Genomic DNA, 18,443 nt, shown 5'->3' on the forward strand with positions numbered 1-18,443 from the left:
CAACATATTCACTTATCCACTATTGGGCATCTGGATCAAGAAATCCAGCCATATGCTTCCACATTCAAGGGAAAGTGACAGAGGCCAAATTCTCTTCTTGATTTAAAAGATCTGCACTAGTGACTTCTACAGGATCATAAAGGTTAACTGAGCAAGATATGGCCCCATATCTAACCACTCTCCCCAATTCCTTCTTGCATTACTGATCATGTTCTAGCTCTCACAAAAAAATGCTGCAAACTCCATTTACTTTATTACTTTTGAGATTTGCCTACCTTATGCATTTCTCAGCATGTCGAAAGAGAGCAGAATAGTTTCACTTTCTCTTCCAGCTGTACAAGTGCAAATCTAACTTTGGGTAGCTAGTACTGCAGGGGAAGGTTTGGTAAAAAACACAAACCAAAATCTGAAAAAATCCCACCCCAAAACTATCCACTGGAATTAAAAAAAGGAAGGCTCACAGAAACATTTTAATTTGGTTTTGTAAACTTTCCCCATTCTTTCTTAAAACACACACACACCACAATTAAAACCACACAGAGCCATATTTAATCTCCCTATATGATTTGACCTAACAAGCTCTGTATCTAATTTCTATAGTTACCTGTGATAGGCTGCCATTATTTTAACACACATTTTCTCCTTTCACCTGCGAGAAACCCATGTCCCAGGGGTTCTGCTGGGAGAAGGGAGGGAACTGGGCATCTATTAACTTATTTTTCCATTCAAACAGACACATCATCATAACTGAGGAGGGAGAAAACACCAAGTAGATCACACACTTATATTAAGCAAACTGTAAAAGGTTCATGTTTTGCTCCTGAAAAATACATGGCATGGAACAAAAGCAAAGCAGCAAACAATGTGTGCAATTTGCATTGAGAAGAGGCATCATCCCACCAGAAAATGAACCAAAAGCAGGTATTTTAAAAACCATTTCAGACATTCTAAAGACTGAATACTTGCTTTCCAGAAGTGTTTATATGAACTGCAGAGATAAAGTCAGGTCTGGCAGGGATGGGTTAGTAGTACCCAAATAAGGGATGAGTTCCTCAATCTTCCCTTTAGTTTTGACACTATGGTCTAGCACTTCCTTTAAGCAAAAACCCAATCCTCCCACAGGTAATGTGCAAAATCCGGAGCACAAAGCAGGGCCTTAAAGAGTGAGCGTACCATGTAATAAAATACATATAAATAACCAACAAGGTTCATATTTGTCATCACTGACCAGAAAAAACCTACTTTCTTCCCACCAAGCCTGACTATGACCAGCTAATCTTTTTTAAAAGGCAAGTGAGCTGTAGCTCACGAAAGCTCATGCTCAAATAAATTGGTTAGTCTCTAAGGTGCCACAAGTACTCCTTTTCTTTTTGCGAATACAGACTAACACGGCTGTTCCTCTGAAATCGACATTAGTGTTTATTAAAACATGTTAAGTTGTATTTAAAAACTATTTTTCTAGGCTAAACGTACTCACTGTAGCAAAGCGAGGAAGAGGACCCAGGCTCCCTGACTTCCAGGCCTGTGCCCCAACCACTGGCAGCTAGCTGGGGCACAACATCTAACAAATGGGATTTAACATGGTCAGAAACTGCAGCTAACAAAGCAGGAGGGGTGAGAGGACAGAGACTGAATCTGAAGCCAGACAGAATCACACAACCTGGATTTCCTTATAAATCCCTAATACTCAGAAGAAAAATAAAGAGATGCAAACCTTTGATCTTTCAGACTACAATACACAATAGCACCAGCCCGCCCAGTTGACTATTCGCATTTCCTTATTTGTACTGATTGACCAAAACCAATCCATAGTCTAACGATAGCCTGGTTAGTGAGGCTAGAGTGGCCTTGTATACAGTTTCTTGGGGCTGTAACTTGGTAGTTTAAATACACCACTAGTATGAAATCTAGCCTGTGGATTGCTTTCCTAGAAAGGGGCTCAGATTCAAACTGAAGGAGGACACTCCTACATGATTTGGGGCTTTTTGTGTTTTATTTATTGTGTGGCAAAAAGCCAGACATTAAATTCCAGCCTGATGTTAGCCAAGAGACTCAGACCTTCCATCTTCAAATAAGCAGTAGGCAGCAAGCTCAGTCTTGGATTGGCTTTAGGACATAAGGGGTCCCTCATCTCCCACCTCAGAGCCCCCATCCTTCCCTGACAAGATAATATTCGCACCCTGTGCCCATTGATTTTCCAGTCCCCAAAAGTCAGCTCTGGCTCAGTCCCAGGGCTGTGAAGGAAGGAATCAGAAATTAGACTGAAAAGATCTCTTTCAGCTCATGAAGTCCATCCCAAGGGGGCCAGTCCAAATCTATCCCAATGACTACCTCAAGCAATTCTGTTACTTACCCTCCAACTTCCAAGGGTCTTCAAAGGAAGCTGTGCCCATGCCTCTTCTGCCAGAGTGAGGGGCCACTGACCCATTGGGCTGTTGTAGGGGAAGGAGCAGAGGATCCTGGAGGAGTGACCATTCCTTCCCCAATCCCTCACAATTAAACATTTTGATAAAGGAATATACCCTGTCCCAGCTTACCCCCTAAAGGCCTTGCAGATTTCCTTAACATCAATGCTCTACTGGTCTTGTGTTGAGGTCCAAAGCCTATGAACTTGCCATGACCTCAAGAGAACAGTTTGTCCCTCCCAAACCTTGTGAGATTGGAGGGTCATGGATCCCGGACTCCAGCCCGAGCCTGAATGTCTAGACTGCAATTAAACAGCCCCTTAGCCTGAGCCCCACAGCCTGAGTCAAGTGGCACAGGCATCCGTGGGTGTCTAATTGCAGTGTAGACATACCCTGATACACACATGTGGTTTGGGTATCTGAGGCACATTTGGGCTATAAACACTCTAACACTTATCTGTGAATTGCAAAGTCCGTCCCTTACAAAAACTAAATTTAGTTTCATCTTCCTATCACTGTGACATAAGTAGTAAATATCCCCATCGTGCAGACAGGAAAACTGGGGCAGCACTGAGGGTATGTCTACACTGCAAAAAAAACAAACAAAAAAACACCCAACCACCACCACGGCAGCAAATCTCAGAGCCTGGGCCTACAGGCACGAATTACAGTGCTAAAAATACCAGTGTAGACATTCCTGCTCAGCTGGAACGCAGGCTCTGAAACCCAGCGAAGGAGGTGGCTCTGTATGCCTGGCTCTGAGGCTCACTGCTGTGGGGTTGTTGTTTTTTTCCAGTGTAGATATACCCTGAGAGATTAGTAACCCGATTTTTAAAAGTGCTGAGCACCCACAAACCTCACTGAAGTCAATGAGAGCTGCAAGTGCTCTTAAAAATCAGGTCATCAGTGATTTAAACCAAGTTATCCTAGGTATGACATGTGCTTGATCATTTGGTGAGTTGGGAAACCTTTACTCATCAGCCTGGTTACGTATACCTTGGTGCAGTTTCAGCACATCGATCTTATAAGCACTAAGGACTGAAAAAGACTACTAGTTTGAACAGCAAGATGTGGTCTTGCCTATGAACGGAGACCCTGAATTTTAACTTTTGGGAGGGCAGCGGTGGTAGTGGGAGATGTTAGAGGAGGAGAACAAAAGGGAGAAAGCTTGTCAAGTTTATCAGACCCCCAGTTTTCCTACTTCCCCAAAAGTCAAAATGTTTCCCTGCTGTTTGCTGTAATGAAAAATTAGGTTAATTAGCAGCCCTACAACAAACCAGAACATGCTCTAGTGACTGACATGAAGAGAGTGAAGAAACAAACAGAATTTAGGTTCATACTTTTAAGGCTTTCTAGATAGTCATTTAAAATGAAAAGCACCTAGCAGAAACAGTATTCAGAACTCATTAAGCCAGTGTCTAATGTATGTACACATATTTTAAACGTATGTGATTAGGGTTACGTAACTTGAAAAGTCAGCATCCTCCCAAAGCTTGTTCGGAGTCATTAATGGACTACGAGATCATGGCTGGAGAACCATTTTCCTAAGGCAGTGAAGATGCCAAAGAGATTGTTCCCATTCTGAGTAGGTTTTAGACCAGAGCTAAACTAAAGCACAGGCACTATCAGGCCATGCCTGAAGCCCCAGCTTTGATCAGAATCTCAGCATTTTTACCAAAAAAGGTTCTAAACTTCATGGTCGCGAAGAGAGGCTAAAAAAATATGACCTGAGGTTAATCAATGCACTGAGACCAGCCTGACTCTGGAGAGGGCCTGACATAATAGTTCCAAGAGGTGTAAACTGCCCCAAGCATCGTAAGTGGGTGGACTTCCTCCCACTCCACCAAGCAGAGAACTCTGTGTGGGGGCCCTCATTGCTATCACTACTCCATCAGGGCTATGGTGGCATTATGTCAGCACAGGCACCCACATACAGCATCCTCTACTTGGGAGGGTGGGGTCCAAGGACAAGGTGTGCTGGTCTGGGGAAAAAGGAGGACCCAGCTTGCCCCTAAGAGGAGGGATATTGGTGCCCAGAAGACAGCTTTTGTGTGAGTGGCTTCTGCACTTATCACTCCAAGCAGGGATGTGCAAACCCCCTCCACACAACTCTGCCAATGCACCTCAACCCTGACTTGCAACACCTTCTACTATCATTCCAGTCTGATTTCCTTCCTGAAAGAGTCAGGATTGTTCCAAACTGTGTGGTGGTTTTGAGATTTACACAAGCAGGTAATGGGATGAGACCCAACTAATTCCACTTGTGATCCATGTGGAATTTGAATTTAATTACACAAAAACCTGTGCATGCATTGTACAAATCACTCATAGCAAAAACACTTTTCACATATCTACGGTCTGACATCTTCAAAGTGCTGTATAGACATTAACCAATTTTCACAGCCTTCTTGCACAGCTGGTACGTTACCCATCATTTTATAGATGGGCAAACATTGAAGTCAAGTCATTTAACCAAGGCCACAACTGATGGCAGTGACTGAACTAGGACTAGAATTTACGAGTTCCTGGCTCCCAGTCTTGTGCTCATACTACTAGATCATGCTGCCTCTCAATAAGACAGGTTTTGAAGAACCTCAACATAGAGGAATTTTAAATACAAATATTTTTGTTATATCATCAGGTAAATAAGGAGCCAAGAAGTTAGCCAGAAGCAGCCACATCTTAATTCTGACCACAGCACATAGCAGCCATCAGCTCTTACAATGTTACTCGGTGCAACAGAAACCTACTGACTACCAAACAGAGTAGAGCAGACCTCTGACTCAGTTAATTCCTTATCATTTATTGAGTGTCAAGGTTTTAGTGGGAGCTTAAGTTCATTTAAAAAAAAAACAAAAAAACCCCCACAAATGTAGTGCTGGTGAAAACTCTGGTAAAATTAACCTCCTTGTTGATCCACAAAACAGGAAGTGACAGCAGAAGCTTCCTAGAATATCCCACTGACATGCTTCTGCCCCAAACTCCAAAGACCACCTCTACGGATGAGAGGGGAGTTGGATCTCCAGAGTACCCATGAGTTCCTGATCTCTGCTAAGAACACCAGCCAGGTTACCAAACATCATCAGTTGTGGTCGTGGGCTCAGAGATGTGTACACTTGTCCACTGGGAACTGGAATAGTAAGCTCGCTTTATGTAGGCTACTAGAGAACCATTAGATAGAAACAGACACTTGTTGTCTTACAAGTATTCCACACCTAGGCCATGTCTACACTACGGGCACTGCAGTGGCATAGCTACGGTGCTGTAGCTTTGCCACTGTCGTGCAGATGCATCCTACAACGATGAAAGGGATTTTTCTGTTGCTGCAGGAACTCCACCTCCCTGAGTGATGGTAGCTAGACTGACTGAAACATTCTTCTGTTGACCTAGTTGCATCTACACTGGGGGTTAGGTCAGCATTGTTACCATACCCATGAGTACTGTAGTTACGCCAATTTAACTTCTGAGTCTAGATCAGGCCCTAGCCAAGTATACAGCGAGCAATAAAAGCACTAGCCTGAACCAAAACAGGCCCTTATTAACTGCCTAAAAGACTGTGGCTCCATTACACACACCCAACCTTGAATTCGACAAACGCAGAGAAGTCAACAGTTCTTGAGCATTAAACTCTTTCCCCTCCATTATTTAAAGTAGGAAACCTCACACTAGATAGAAACTCTTGATTTGGTGAAGGAGGGGGGGCACTGCAGCAATTCTCGGTAAGATGACACTAATGAGGAAGGAACTAGTTTAAGGCAGCAGACACCAAGACTATCAATATATTATGTTTAACTCTAATGGTTAAGTTAAAACAATACAACCCTCCTAGAGTAGAGGCAGTTATATCATGATAAAGGTGCTTTATACTGGTCTACTTATTTCCATATGGGAAGGTCGATAACTATTTAGTATAAAGGTGCCTTATATCTGTCAATATAATTGCACCCACAGTACGGATTTTACTGGTATAACTATTTCAGTTTAAAAAAAAAAATCACATGCCTAATCATAATAGTTATTCTGGTAAAACTTAAGTATAGACCAGGCCTCATAGAGCTTCATGGTGCAGAAAGAATCTCTATTTTAGGGGGTGTGTTTTTTTTAAAATTAGTAATATTTAAAATGTTAACAGGCATTCAGATTTTATCAGAAGTGAAAATCTGAGGGAGATAACCACGTTTAAAAATCAATTAAGCACCATCATTTTCAGTAGTGACTTTACCTCCATGTTATATCTAGCATAGTGCCACTGACACGAATCTTGCCCTCTTGCTTATAGCTAAGCTACTTTAAAAGTATATAACAGTCACATCAAAATCAAGCAAACCAATGGAAGCAGCCAGGTGGGTATATGCAGGACATAGTTTAAAAAAAAAAAAAGAGCAGGTGGAAACTTTAACACCTTGTCTAGTTTAGCAGTGAATCAAGCAGCAACAGTGGCCTGTAAACTCTCTCTGTCCTCAGAATGTATGAGTACTCTTAATAAAGTTAGTCACCCAAGACCATTCTTGGACAACACTACTCCACAAGCCAATAGAGCCTTAGTGCACAAACATCTATCACCACTGCACACTGGTAATACAACAAATCTAACTATTTTGGGCAACATACAATACAGCAGGGCCAGGGAAACTGTAGCAAGGAATTGTTAAATCTAAATTCTTTTTTATTTAGCCTTGCTTCTTTTAGCGCAATAACTAATGGTTAAACAAGTAGCAAAATTACTAAGGATGAAACAGGCTACGTTTTGAGTCTATCTTCTTATGGCAGAGTATGTCAAATTCTTGAATAATCATTTTTCAAATTTATTTTAAAATGCAGAACACCTTAGGTTATGAAAAAGTTTATCTGTTTTAATTGCGTACATATGTTTAATTCTACTCAGAGCATATTTTTAATTACTTAGGCTGTTCTGCAAGAGAGTACAATATGCAATCTAGAACATATGTTCTGGATTATTTTACTGATTACTTCATAAATTTAAAGTTTATTCTCCTCCCCCAAGAGGAAAAAAAAACCTTCAGAAGAATAAACCTTGCAGAGAGACTGGCAAAGTTCTCTTTTTTAAGACATCCTTTGTTTTATTTTATTCCACCTCTGGAAGTGGAGATGAGTATACATCAAAGTATGGTGAAGTAACTAGTTGAGTATTAGGCTACTGAAGTCACAGATCTCTCAAATATTTGAGGAGTCTTATTAAAATAATTCTAGACATGATAAAAACTTAACAAGGAGACCCCTCCCACATATACTGTAACTGTACTTGCCTATCAACTCAGCATACAGGGTCTGATCTTGCAAGGTGCTGAATATCATGTAGGGGTTGCTTAGCACACCCACTGAAATCAATACCAGTTGATGATTCTCAGTACCTCCTGGGATCCGGCCGACAGCAAAAAAATCTACAGTCACAAACAGCAGAACAGCATAGACCATAATCCCACCCACCTCACTTTCCCTAATATGCATGGGTATTTATAAAGCAGCTCAGCTCAGCCATGTACCAAAAACAGCTTTAAATGAAACAATTTGTACAGTGTGCACAAGGGTCCATTTTAATGCTCAGCAGTGTGCTGCTAGGGTGGGGGAAAGCTGTGTGTCTCAGAGAAAAGAAACTGCATCTGATTTTTAAAAACCCATTAAGTTCAAAGGCCTGCCCTTAAAACACAGAACGTAAGGTGCCCTAGGTGTTTACCCTTTAACATGAGTAGCTCCCACTCTTCTTTTCTTGGCAAGGCAGGGAAACCCTAGGATGATACATTCATTGATCTCACATTGTTTCTTCCCCCTCCCCCCTAGCTTTCTAGTGAAAGCAGATCACATAGTAACTCTGCATTCTCACAACCTCCTCCCCACCACAACCCCTCCTTCCTAGTGCAAACTTTGCCTTAGATCCCCCTCCCGTCTACACCCTCCAAGATCCTAACCTGATCCTGTTCCGATTCATAATCTTCCTCGTCTGCACTCACAGACATGGCCATTTCTCATGGTGGGCCCAGGCTGAAACAATCTGACATGGCTGGAGCAAGGCTGCTGCCGCTGCTAGAAGCAGAGCTTCGCTCTCTCGCACACACACATACACACACGCGCAGGAGGGGGGAGGGAGAGCGAAGGGAAGGGAATCATGCATATTCATAAAGCCCATCCAGGAAGGGGCCGGCCTTGACTGACTGACCAATTGCCATCCAGCAGCTATTTGGTTACACAAAGAAGGCCTGCCAGTGGTTGTGATGACATAGATAAAGGAGGGGAGGGCGTAAGGAGTGTATGGTAAGAACAGGTTTCTTTCCGAGACGTCTCTCTGCTCAGTCAGTTTCATGGCTGGAGAGAACACGTCTGGGGTTGCTGCCTACTTCAATTAGTTCTTGGGGGAGGGTATTATTTTTAACAGCCTTCTGTTAATTAAACTAATAGATGCACATATAGTGCGAAGGGGCTGATGTTGCTGAAGCAAATGTAAACGGAGACTGGGATTTTTTTTAGGTGAGGGCGGAGTGGTCTTTTGCAAAAGATTATTTTTAGAAAAGGAAATACCTACAATGCACAGCAGCGGGTAGCTGTTAAGGATAGTGGAAAGAGCTATTTAGAGCCCCCGAGTTAAAATGCAAAGCTGTGGGTTTTTGTAGTTGCAACATTCTGGTGCACGTGGAAGCAGCAGCTAAAACGGCAATCAAACAACAAATCCCTTCCCAGGCCAGGGAACACTGAAGTGTTCTGATGTAATTAGAGGGCGATAGTGAACACATGTGTTAGCTTTACACAGTATCAGTATTCAGCAGAATATTCTTCACAGCTGCGTAAGAATTGACAGTAAAAGAAGGCATTCTGTTTATTACTGCTTCCATTTTGTTTTACACATCTCCTTAAACAGATCACCTTTTCAAGGGACACTGAAAACTTTACATGTAAAAGTCAGGTTTTTAAAATGTGAGTTAGGTGCAGTTTCCACGACTATCTCTGCATCTGGGTCTCCCTGCCAGTTTTTGTGTTTCTACAATCACATTCCTATTTTTAAAGGGTTAAATATTTATACAAAAGTATATAAAGCCCCAGTCATGATCAGGGCCACACAGTGCTAGTAGCATCTTAATGAGGACCCCATTTGTGCCTTGAAGGTTCCAGTCCTGCAAAGATTTATGTCCTTAATTTATGCACTTATAGAGTGAGCAGTCCCATTTAAATTAATGGGCCTAACTCACAGGGTGAAATCCTGGTCCCACTGAAGTCAGTGGGAATTTTGCAATTGATTTCAGTGAGACCAGGATTTCACCCAGTGTATAAAGTTAAGCAGATGCTTAAATCTTCAGAATTGGGCCTATAGAAGACTCACATAACAGGCTAACTTTACAGCGGAAACAATAATGACATCGTATTAGAGAGGTAGCCATGTTAGTCTGTATCCACAAAAACAACGAGGAATCCTGTGGCGCCTTAAGGACTAACAGATTTATTTGGGTGTAAGCTTTCGTGGAGTAAAAAAACCATTTCTTCAGATGTATGGAGTTTACCCACAAAAGCTTATGCCAGATAAATCTGTTAGTCTTTAAGGTGCCACCGGACTCCTCATTATAATAATGGCTATACACAAATTGCAATCAAAGGTATCAGGTAAACAAATGTCAGAGAAGTGTGTATTTTTTCTCTCATCTCCATCAGTTATAAATCATCTCAGCTGTTATATGTGACAAAATTAAGTAAAATATTTGTCAGGGAGAAGTCGATTATGCCCCTTCAAGAAGAAAAAAAGAGGTGAGGAAAATGTTTAGTGCTGAAACCATCTCATCCACTTGACAACTACTTCTGAACCTCAAAAGAAATAGAATCCAGAAGGACAAATTCAAAGTGCTGGGTGGAACTCTAGGTGGAGACACTGGCATTTAAAAAAACTGTTTAGATAGCAACACCAGATCAGATCTACACTCTGCATGTGGTTGTATTTGTGGATCCAAGGAGCTGCTAAAATCAGAAAAGTAATTATATAAATATGATTTATTCTTACTCTGTGTACTTTAAAATGATATCTGCTCCTTGGCTTTACTTCTGTTGGTAATACCCTGCAGATTTCAAATTGGAGTTGCAGTACTCTCCCAAGCTCTGCCCACTTGAAATGAGACATCATTCAGAGCAGATTGTGCAAATGTTCAAAATATAATCTGAGAGACTCTGCTTGACTTCTCAGGCTTGGCTCCCCCACAGGGGGGTTCAAATACACCTACAAGCAGGGCCAGATTAAGGCATAGGCACAACAGACAGGTGTCTTGGGTTCCAGAATCCAAGTTTGCGTGAAAAAAAATTGTTTGTAGCCTTAATGGCTACAAAGAAAACTTGAAAACACGAAGTAAGTGTAAACAATATAGAGAAGTCTGCCTGAGTCTGCAGACAGCCTCCAACAGAGGGAGTAGCAGCAGCTACTAGAGTCAGGAAGGATGATGCTTGGTCCCACACCAACTGCAACAAGGGCAGACCAGGCTTCCATTTTTCTGTGGGAATGCTTGGGCTAGTTGAGGAGAGAGGTTTAGATGCCCATCCTTGGGCTCTGTTACTCCCCTGGAGCCTTTTGATTCCATGAGCCATATTAGGGGGGAAATAAATTGCAGCATCTCCCAAGAATCACCACAGGTGACACCAAAATGAAATGTCAGATTGTGTAAATCATAATATAAATCACCTACCTCCGTAAATCAGCAATGAAAGTTAACACTGTTGACATTTAAATTATTTTAACTGGACATCTGAGTTAATACCCCATTAATATGAATGGTGCACTTCACAGCTCTCAGAGCTGTTGCTTCAGGCTCTGCAAACTGAGGCATACATCCCTGCATCAATTATACTTGGTTCACATTTTCAAGGCGTTCTCCCCAACTACAAAGGCTAGAGACATAATTAAGAAAATGGTGATTCTGGAGGACAAGATGTAAGCCTTAAAAATGACCCAGACCATTTCAAGCCATGCTGCCCAGCCATCACAACTATGGTAGAAAGGATTCTAGTTGGCCTTATTCATAATTGACAAAGCTGATAAACGAGTTTTAATGGCAGAATCTGTATTTCTAGTGAAGATGCATCTCCTTGAAAGAACCCACCTTGCTTCTCAGATCCCAAGGACAATTTGCAAGGCTTGCAGATAGAAAAAATATGCTTTTGACTTATAAATGGAGCGAAAGTGATCTGAAATGACTGAAAAGACTAAATCTACCCCATCATTTTATAGCTACTTTCGGATTATAACTGTACCCCCAAAATCTGACCATTATGGAGCAGCTAACTGTTAAAAGAAACCTTTGACAAACATCTTTAGAAACAACTCTACCATACAGAATATTTTCTGGTTTAGTTCTTCCCTCCTTTCATATAACTATGGCTTGTCTACACTAGATAGTTTTGCTGCTTTAACTATGCTGGTATAGTTACAATGACAACTCCTCCTCCCCCCATGTGGATGTAGTCCATATAAAAAGTGCTTATACTGGGTACAGCTTATTTGGATTCAGGAAGCAGAAGAAGATATACTGGAATAAATCACCTTTATAGTGATATAACTACATCCTACTAAGGCTTTTATCAGCATAACTATTTCAGTTGAAAAAGAAATCACACCTTTGACAGTTATACTAATAAAACTTAAGTGTAGAGCAGGTCATAGCGAGAACTACTTGAAAGCAGGGCCTTTCTTCTATTAAGAATCATTTGCTCTGACTGCATCTCATGTGGAGTCATATATAAGCCTCATCAATATCATAATCTCCACGAAAACTATGTTGTCACAAACTGAGATAATAACTTGAAGTGAGGCACAAACAGCAGAAGCACATGAGTGCCAACATCTTATTCTCATGCAGATATCCTTTAGCAATAAAATCAAAATGGGGGAAAGACAAACCCCTCTGCTCCATGGACTTGAACCTGAGAGATGCTGAACATCTGCAATGCCAACTGACTTCAGTGGCAGCTGTGAATGCTCAGCAAGATCAGTGTTTCTCTGTCCAAAACCAGTTTTTCTTTGTCAAATGCTTCTCCGAGTGAAGTGAAATCTGGTTTTTAAAATGACCCAAACCAAGCATTTTTGTGGTTAACTTTTCTTTGCCTTCTTTTACTGATCTTTGTTAAATCTTCTATTTAGCTGATATCAGGTAAAATATCTAATTATCAGGGGCTGAAGTCAGTAAAAGTCTCAGTCTGGTTTCCATACAAACCTTGGAATAATGACTGTGTTCTGAGCTTCTGCAGTCGTGCATAATATGGAAGCCGGAACAAGAGTTTTTTGGAGAGTAAACTTTAAAAATGCATTATTCATCAGATAAAATCAATAACTAATAGTGGTATTTATGAATTAAGATTCTTGACCTGTCATAGGACTAAATTATTATCCAAGCATCTTGCTATGGGGCTTGGTTATGCTACAAATGCCCTTTTTCAGATGAGACATTAAATCTAGGTCCTAACCCTTGTGGTGATGTTACAGTTCCTAACACTCTTCTCAGGAGAAGAGGCATTAGTCCCAATGCCCTAATTCTAACACCAGGGATGATATTCTGCCCACCAAACTTCCCTTACAGTTTCAGTTGGACAGGTTATCTTCACTGCCTGTCCTAGACCACTGTGTATTTACTCAAATTTTTACTGAACTATAATGAAAGAGAGTCCATCCGATGCTCTGGACACCCTTAACTATCTTTACTAAAATAAACAAACAAACCTGATAATTATCCCAGTTCAAATAACACAGTGGCAATAGAAATATAACACAAATCAATTGCCTCCCCACACAATCCCCACCAACATCTCACCTCACCACTAGCCAATCCTACTGAAACACTCTCTCCCTTTGACAAAGGCAGAAAAAGTGGGCTTTGCAGTAATATCCTGAAGGCTAACAAACTTGGGCTATTACAGATCTGGGAAGGAAACAAATACCAAAGGTCCAGGGCTTTAATGGAGGAAACATTGCTAGCTGCCCCAACTCTCTTATATTAAAGGGGCTTCAGCTCACGTGCCTCCACTGACCACAGCTGTAGCACTGTGTCATGGAGAAAGAGATGATCTCATAGATAGGTGGGTCCCAGGCCATTCGGAGGTTCATAGCTCAAAACCAACATCTTAAAAATTATCCCAGAAACCAATCAGTAGCCAGAGCAGGTCACAGAGTGCAGGGTTAACATGCTCACAAAAAAGAAATGCTGCTTACTAAGCAGGACACTAAATTCTGCACTAACTACTCTTTTCCAACAGATTTAAGATACAGCTCCATGCAGAGTGTAATGTTCCTGTGTGTTGATACACAGTTGTTACATTTCAGTGGTGGATGAACTGGTCTACTGCATAATTCAAAGGGCTGGTGTTAATCTTAGCAGTTAGGGTTCCTTTAGTTTTGGGGCTTTTTTTTTTCCAGTTCATTTTTTTCTGGATTTTCAGTCAGTATAAAGTTACATAGTAATCCAAAGATACAGGAATGCAGCTTCCCGGAAAGGACAGCCAGTGGAAAAGAACAGAAGAAAGCATGAAGTGAAGGAGAAGAGGAGTAGTTCATAGGACGGCTGGAGAATGTAAAATGGAAGCGTGATGCAGATGTTTCCAGTGCATATCAATGGACCACTTATCTTGGCTATCAAGCAACAGTGGCTTTCCAAGGCTGCAAAAATCACATTTTCAAATCCATTTTTCCATGTGCTAGACAACTGCAATCTTCTAGCTCTGCAGCATTAGAATTTTGGAGACAGAGTGATGCCAAAGTACTTGGTAATTTGTGAGAGCCACGGCCCATGAAACTGCTCCCTATATCAGCAACAGTGGGAGTTTCGCTGGAGGGTGAGAGAAATCCTGCCTCACACCTCCTCCCCAAATCCTTTAACTCTGGAGCCTCCCCACAGCATATTTAGCTGTATGTCTCCAAGAACCCTAGAGCATTAACAGGCAGCAGGGTCTTTTATCCCAGTCTTATTTTATACATTCCAGATAGAGACCAATGGAGGCAGAACAGAGTGCATTTTTGGTGGATGTCCACGGAGGATCCTTTAATATGAAGACCATTCTTAAAATGAAGGTAATATTTCTAGTACACTTTGAGACCATAGAATCATAGGACTGGAAGGGACCTCAAGGGGTCATCGAGACCAGTCCCCTGCACTCATGGCAGGACTATATTATCTAGACCATTCCTGACAGGTGTTTGTCTAACCTGCTCTTAAAAATCTCCAATGATGGAGATTCCACCAACTCCCTAGGCAATTTATTCCAGTGCTTAACCGCCCTGACAGGAAATTTTTCCTAATGTCCAACCTAAACCTCCCCTCCTGCAATGTAAGCCCTTTGCTTCTTGTCAGAGGTTAAGAAGAACAATTTTTCTCCATCCTCCTTGTAACAACTGTTTACACATTTGAAAACTGTTCTGTCCCCTCTCAGTCTTCTCTTTTCCAAACTAAAAAAAAAAAACAAACCAATTTTTTTTCAATCTTCCCTCATAGGTCATGTTTTCTTGACCTTTAATCATTTTTGTTGCTCTTCTCTGGACTTTCTCCAATTTGTCCACATCTTTCCTGAAATGTGGTCTCCAGAACTGGACACAATACTCCAGTTGAGGCCTAATTAATGCAAGAATTACTTCTTGTGTCTTACTTATAACACTCCTGCTAATACAGTACATCCCAGAATGATGTTTGCTTTTTTTGCAACAGTGTTACACTGTTGACTCTTATTTAGTTTATGGTCCACTATGACTCCCAGATCCCTTTCTGCAGTACTCCTTCTAGGCAGTCATTTCCCATTTTGTATGTGTGCAAATGATTGTTCCTTCCTAAATGCAGTACTTTGCATTTGTCCTTATTGAATTTCATTCTATTTATTTCAGACCATTTCTCCAGTTTGTCCAGATCATTCTGAATTTTAATCCTATCCTCCAAAGCACTTGCAACCCCTCCCAGTTTGGTATCGTCCACAAACTTTATAAGTGTACTCTCCATACCATTATCTAAATCAATGATGAAAATACTGAACAGAACCGGACCCAGAACTGATCCCTATGGGATCCCACTCATTATGCCATGGGCTAGAAAGGTAAAGGAAATGTCTCACTATTTCCCAAATCGGACTACTTGTATTTCTGAATTCAAAAGGAGCATGAAGGTTATGATGCTGGCTGGTAAACAACATTCCCCTGTTCAACTAAGCTGAAGGGAAGTTCTCTCTTTATTATAGAGATATTTTGCCATTAATCGGAGACCTACTATTATTATTTGTATTAATACAGTGCCTAGACATAGTGGGGTTGGCTTAGCAGAAGACATCCCCCATGCAGCACAAGTTTGTAAGGGGGGAGGGGGACTGCAATGTGTGCAGGGTGTTTCCTGATACCCAGCTATGCTAACATGCCTGTGTATCCACTAGTTCACTCATTGTGAATCATGAGTTTGGGGGGAAGGGTTAGCAAGAGACCCCAGAATTTTAGATTCTGCAAGGACTAGCTTTATTTTGCATCTTGTACAGAGCCGAGCATGCTGGTGGCTCTTTATACATGCTGATAATGCATAATACTAACTATGACTCAATTTTAAATATGAAAATATTATTTGCAGATTATTCGAATGCAATTCAGATTATTAAATGAATTTTCTTTCAATAGCAATTCAATATCATAATTAAACAAGCCCTTATACTACTGGATTATTTACCCAGTATAAATTATTCACTTTCTTTCTCCACAGGGGTCTTCTGCTTTGCCTGTGGTTCTCTTCTTCTGCTCTTTGTTTGCTCTGGTCTTTCATTTTCTGCATCTCTCCTCAAACTTTTCCTACTTCCCTTCTCTGCTTTCTCACTTCCGTCCTTCTTCCCTTCATTTCGGGGCTTTTCCCATCCTTTCTTTAGAATCATTTCCCTTTTCTTTTGTAAGTTTTGGCATTCAGCATTGGCTTTATTCTTTCTTCTTCACCTGTTGCTCTGTCTTTCTAAATCTCTTCTGGTGACTTCTCCCTGAAGACAGCAGGAACCATGTAATCTGCTCACTGCCTCTTCTTCCTGACCTTCACTTCATTTCTCTAGTTTTTCTTCATGAACTTAGAATGAGATGACACTCCTCACCCTTGTAGCCAGTATCCCAGCTCCAATGCTCTCTTCTTGCCATTCTCTCTCTGTGTGGTACTGTGCTGTAGGATACTTGCTGTCTCATTAGACTCTAAGGCTCTTGAGAAGGGAACTGTTACATATTTGGTATGCTTCATATACCATGCACTACAAAAACAAAAATTCCCATGTGGCTTCAGCTGTCCTGTCTTGTGTTCAACAGTCATGGAACCCTTAAGGCCTTCAAGACTCAACATTCTATTGACCAGTTTTACCACTAGGAAGGATTTTTCCTCTGTTTCAAATCTTCTCCCTCATTAAAGGGGCTCTGAGATGGAAAAGAGGGGATGGGGATAGCATAACCAAGCCCCATAGCAAGCCTCCACTTTCTCCTTACATAAGCTTCCCCACACATTGCCTAGCCAATGTGCTTCAACCCTGGCCTCAAAGAACCAACTTTAAGACAAGTCTCCCTATCACATTCAATCATTAGCTTCTCTGTTACGATACAAGAGGACTATTACCAATTGTGGAGATGGTTTGTATGACATGAATATTTATCCATTCAGAACTTCACTGAGAAAATACCAACTCACAATTATTTGTCCATTATCCACCCAAAATGCATTTTTGTGTTTTATCTCAAGAAATGATTCATGCTAATTACAGATTAAGAAAAACATATTTTAAAGAGAACAATAAAAGGGATTTTTCATATTTTTTAAATCTTTGTTCTTGTTTGGAAATTTGAAACCGATGTCTGATTCTTTATAGATTTCCCCCCCATGTTTGTTCATGCTTGCTAGCGTGTATTCATTTGTTATTGCAGGGTTGTTCTTCAGCACTGTGATGCTTGCACTGACTTTTAAAATAGTTAAAAGTATCAAAAACATTAAAACACACATAGCCAATGGGTTTTCAAAGGAGATGTAAGATTAAAACACAAATATGTTGCATTTCTCATCCTCAACAATGTTACTGTAAATAAACATCAAGGGTTCCAATTTAAAGGTGAACAGGAAGCCTAACAAACTTTGAAACCTACAAAACTCACACATCAGTATTAAGATCCTAGGTGTTACCCTAAGCCACAATCCCAAGGGATGCAGCACAAAAGCTCTTTGATCACATTTTTTGTTAGCTTTATTTTATAAATCCCACACATTGTTTGTCCTCCGGTCACAGAAGTCTTGCTCCACTTAATGCTTCTCAACAGGTGACAAAATAAGCAGCTATCAACAGTGGTAGAGCGGAGAGTATGCTGCCTATCTATATCCTGAGGTTTTTTATTGCTAACCATTACTGTAGTATCTAAGCACCTTCCATCTGCCCATCGTGGTCGGGTAAACTTTTCAAAAATGTTTACGTGACTTAGGAGCCTAACTCACATTTTCAAAAGTGAAGTCAAAATAAGTCACATAGGCACTAAAATGTTACCAGTAAAGATCTGTCCATTTATATTCAAACAGAGAGTCTATAACAATATTTTACTGTTCTTATTTACTGCAGTAGGGGCTAGTGGCAACACAAGCACATTGCATGCAGTGGCATCCAGAGTACGACTTGCACTACCATAGACCAATTGATTTGTGGAATCTGTGAGACAACAACAAACAATAACCAAGGAAAAGAAAAAAATTAAAAAAAGATTTGTGCCAACTGTCCTGTAGGATGTGGTTTAATCAGCAGCTTTTAATAGCAACAGCTTTTGGATGACAGATAAACCCTGTATCCTGACCAACTGTGCTCAGTACAGCCAATTTAATTTCAGCTAACAGTTTTGGTTAAGTGGACTTTGACTGAATAAAGGTACTAATAAAAATAATCTTTCAAAAATATCTATTCAACTTTAAACCCCCAAAGCCAGGAAATGTACAAGTAAAACTAACACTCCATTAAAGACTCGCTGAGGAGCCGAGGAGAGTGTTGACTCTCATTTTAAATTTCCCAGCTCTGATGGGTTTGTCAACTCCTAAATATTAG

At 40.9% G+C, this 18,443-nt stretch overlaps 1 protein-coding gene and 1 long non-coding RNA gene across 7 annotated transcripts in view; one reads left to right on the top strand and one right to left on the bottom strand.

Moving 5' to 3' along the window:
• KDM2B (lysine demethylase 2B) overlaps positions 1-18,443 on the bottom strand; it is a 172,188-nt gene that overhangs the window by 21,951 nt on the left and 131,794 nt on the right. Inside the window, exon 1 of one of the 6 annotated variants that reach the window (XM_075120058.1) lies at positions 8,333-8,491. The exons of the other annotated variants lie outside the window; for them this stretch is intronic. Coding sequence (XP_074976159.1) covers positions 8,333-8,386 — 54 coding nt within the window. The 5' untranslated portion in view covers positions 8,387-8,491. Of the gene's footprint in view, positions 1-8,332; positions 8,492-18,443 lie in introns of those variants that run through there. 6 annotated transcript variants of the gene reach the window in all.
• On the top strand, positions 734-15,912 carry LOC125622718 (uncharacterized). Its single transcript, XR_007352780.2, has 3 exons — positions 734-921; positions 14,361-14,448; positions 15,253-15,912. It is a non-coding gene; the product is annotated as an uncharacterized LOC125622718 (long non-coding RNA).

The sequence above is a fragment of the Caretta caretta genome, chromosome 15 (assembly GCF_965140235.1).
Source record: "Caretta caretta isolate rCarCar2 chromosome 15, rCarCar1.hap1, whole genome shotgun sequence".
NCBI classification, from domain to species: domain Eukaryota; kingdom Metazoa; phylum Chordata; order Testudines; family Cheloniidae; genus Caretta; species Caretta caretta.